This window comes from Poecilia reticulata, linkage group LG21 (genome assembly GCF_000633615.1).
Source record: "Poecilia reticulata strain Guanapo linkage group LG21, Guppy_female_1.0+MT, whole genome shotgun sequence".
NCBI classification, from domain to species: domain Eukaryota; kingdom Metazoa; phylum Chordata; class Actinopteri; order Cyprinodontiformes; family Poeciliidae; genus Poecilia; species Poecilia reticulata.
Window position 1 is genome coordinate 5,122,322 of NC_024351.1, and position 2,600 is coordinate 5,124,921.

Here is a 2,600-nt window from a genome sequence, read left to right on the forward strand (position 1 = left end):
GCTACTGCCTCTAGTGGCGTGGGGTGGTAACACAACTAATATAATTACATTACTAAATCAGAATACCGCAAAGTCTTTATTATAAATTTTTCATTCTCTTAAGAATATAGAGCTAATTAAATGATCTAAACAAAACCTTAAAGTGGTTCCAGTTTCTCTCAATGGCCAACCTGTTGAAACTGTGGCAAATTTTAAATACTTTGGGTCGTTCCTGGACAGTCAGCTCAACTTTGCTGAAAACACTGACTATATTTTGAAGAACTGTTCTCAGAGACTCTACCTTTTAGGAAGAGTTAGTGACCATGGAGTGACCCGACTCTAGTTGGGTCACCTCGATATCTTGAATTTGGGGGCGGGGGGAATCATATTTTATTTATCACTACAGAAGGGTTCAGTGAATGCGCATATGAAACTGGTGGGTTCGGTTCCTCAAAAAAGGTTAAGAACCACTGAACTAGAGTTATAGATGGTGTAATTTTAGACCTAACAAAGGAAAAATACAAACTGAAAAATATCTCTAAACCTCATCACATTTGAATCTCAGCATTTTCAGCATATATTTTTAGATCAAGAGTTCAATCAAATCTGGATTTAAGACGATTAACTGCAGCACAAATAAAAGCTTTCGTCACAAAGACGCAAGAATCAAACGTGAAGCTTTTAAAGGTGGTAAACCGTACAGCTGTCACCGGGCTTTACGGATGAACTATTAGCGTCCGACAGAGACGAAAAGACCGTTGTTGAATGTAAACGTTAGTAAAAGAGTCCCATCAAACGATCAGAAATGACACAATAGATAAATAAGAACCACTTTTACCACAAAGAAGAATCCTATACTCATCATCCGGGCTGTTCGTCCCACATTGTGATGAGCTAATCCTCTCCTCTCAATCAGCTGTTGGGAGATGACATCACCCACACCCACTAGAGACCCTGAAGGACAAAAAAGCTGTCAGGACACGCTGCATGGTGTTACATGAATGTGATCCCGCAGATTCGTTTTGTAGCTGCAGAGACTTTTTCAGTACGAAGTCTTTGTTGAACAGGAGCAGGATGAACGCAGCTCATTTATTTTTGTTGAATCGTGGCAGAATGCAGGCGGTGATGCTCAGTATTTAGCTCTAAAACGGCAGAAAGCTATCGCAGGAAGAATGCATTTCCAAATCTGTCTGGTTCTTAATGTTCTGCCATTTACAAAATGTGTTTTAAATGTTGTCTCGGCTGCCTGAATATTAACAAAGTTGCCCAAAGAAAGCAGCAGTGGAACATGTTTGGGACTCCAGGTTATCAAGTCAAATTTAAGATGTGATTAATTGCTTATTGCGAAATGCTTTGGCACGCACACCTCCAAATTGTACATAAAGGCTGATTGCTGAGACTAAAAGAAAGTTGTGATTTTTAGGTTGCACTTCAAAACCAAAATTAATTCAAAGAGATTTAAGCAATCAGTCACCTAAACTACTGTACAAATGATTAAATAAAGCTTATGGTGTTTCCTCCTCAACAGCATGGCTGAAACTGATTTAGTGTAAAATATGAGAAGAAACCTCTCATATTTTACGCTAATTTAGATTTTCTCATGTTGATATTTAAAGAAAGGATGGACGAAACCTTCACACCTGGATCAGAGAATCAAACAACGCCTGACCTTCCTGTTATCACGTGACTGCTCTACTTCCTGGGACATATTTATTCCAGATGTTTCCTCAATTCTCCACCATGCTGCTGAGCTGGAACATTACAGATAAAACCCTGTGTGAATTAATATTTAATCACAAAGTTACAGGAAAAACAAGCTAGAGAACGCTGAATGGAATAATATGACTGAAGCTGTAATGTAGTGAAAATATGCTTATCGTTTAATGATTTATCCAGTTTGACTCATTACTAACAACAAATGTCCTTTATTTGTTTACAACACAGAGCCAATGAAATAAAATACACATCAAAATTAAATAAAAGTGTCAAATGTATCAAGGCATTAATTAAAAACCCAAAATATTAAATGAAATGTTGCATTTCTATTCATTTTACACGAATTTAAAATAATTATTTCTTAGTGGGATTTTGTTTCACAACTGATTAAATATTCTTATTTTAAAGAGTAGATTTTTCAAAGTGTTTTATTGTTGCTGCAATTTAAGATGAACTTTAAAGATTTTGAACACCAATACATTCTAAGAGATGCTGCTTGCATGAAATAAAGTAGATCAAATTTAATTAAAGTACAATAAATATTTGAATTTAGTAGGTATCAAATTTCTTTATTAAAAAATAAGGCTGCTTAAAAAATATGTTTTTTTATTTGTTGGGTTGCACAACCAGTGAACAATGTAGTCGAATAAACATGGCTGGAGAAAAGAAAAGGTAACAAATCCAGTTTCACTTTAAATCTGTTTTATATATATATATATATATATATATATCCATCCATCCATTTTCTTCCTCTTATCCGGGGTCGGGTCGCAGGGCCAGCAGCTTCAGAAGGGAGGCCCAGACTTCCCTCCCCAGCCACTTCTTCCAGCTCCTCCAGGAACCCCAAGGCGTTCCCAGGCCAGCAGAGAGACATCGTCCCTCCAGCGTGTCCTGGGTCTTCTCCG

At 37.0% G+C, this 2,600-nt stretch overlaps 1 protein-coding gene across 2 annotated transcripts in view; it reads right to left on the reverse strand.

The window, feature by feature from the left end:
- Positions 1-2,600, reverse strand: part of mpv17 (mitochondrial inner membrane protein MPV17) — a 15,484-nt gene that overhangs the window by 9,989 nt on the left and 2,895 nt on the right. For both annotated transcript variants that reach the window (XM_008397199.2, XM_008397197.2), the window contains exon 3: positions 818-933. In XM_008397199.2, coding sequence (XP_008395421.1) covers positions 818-933 — 116 coding nt within the window. The remainder of the gene's footprint in view (positions 1-817; positions 934-2,600) is intronic.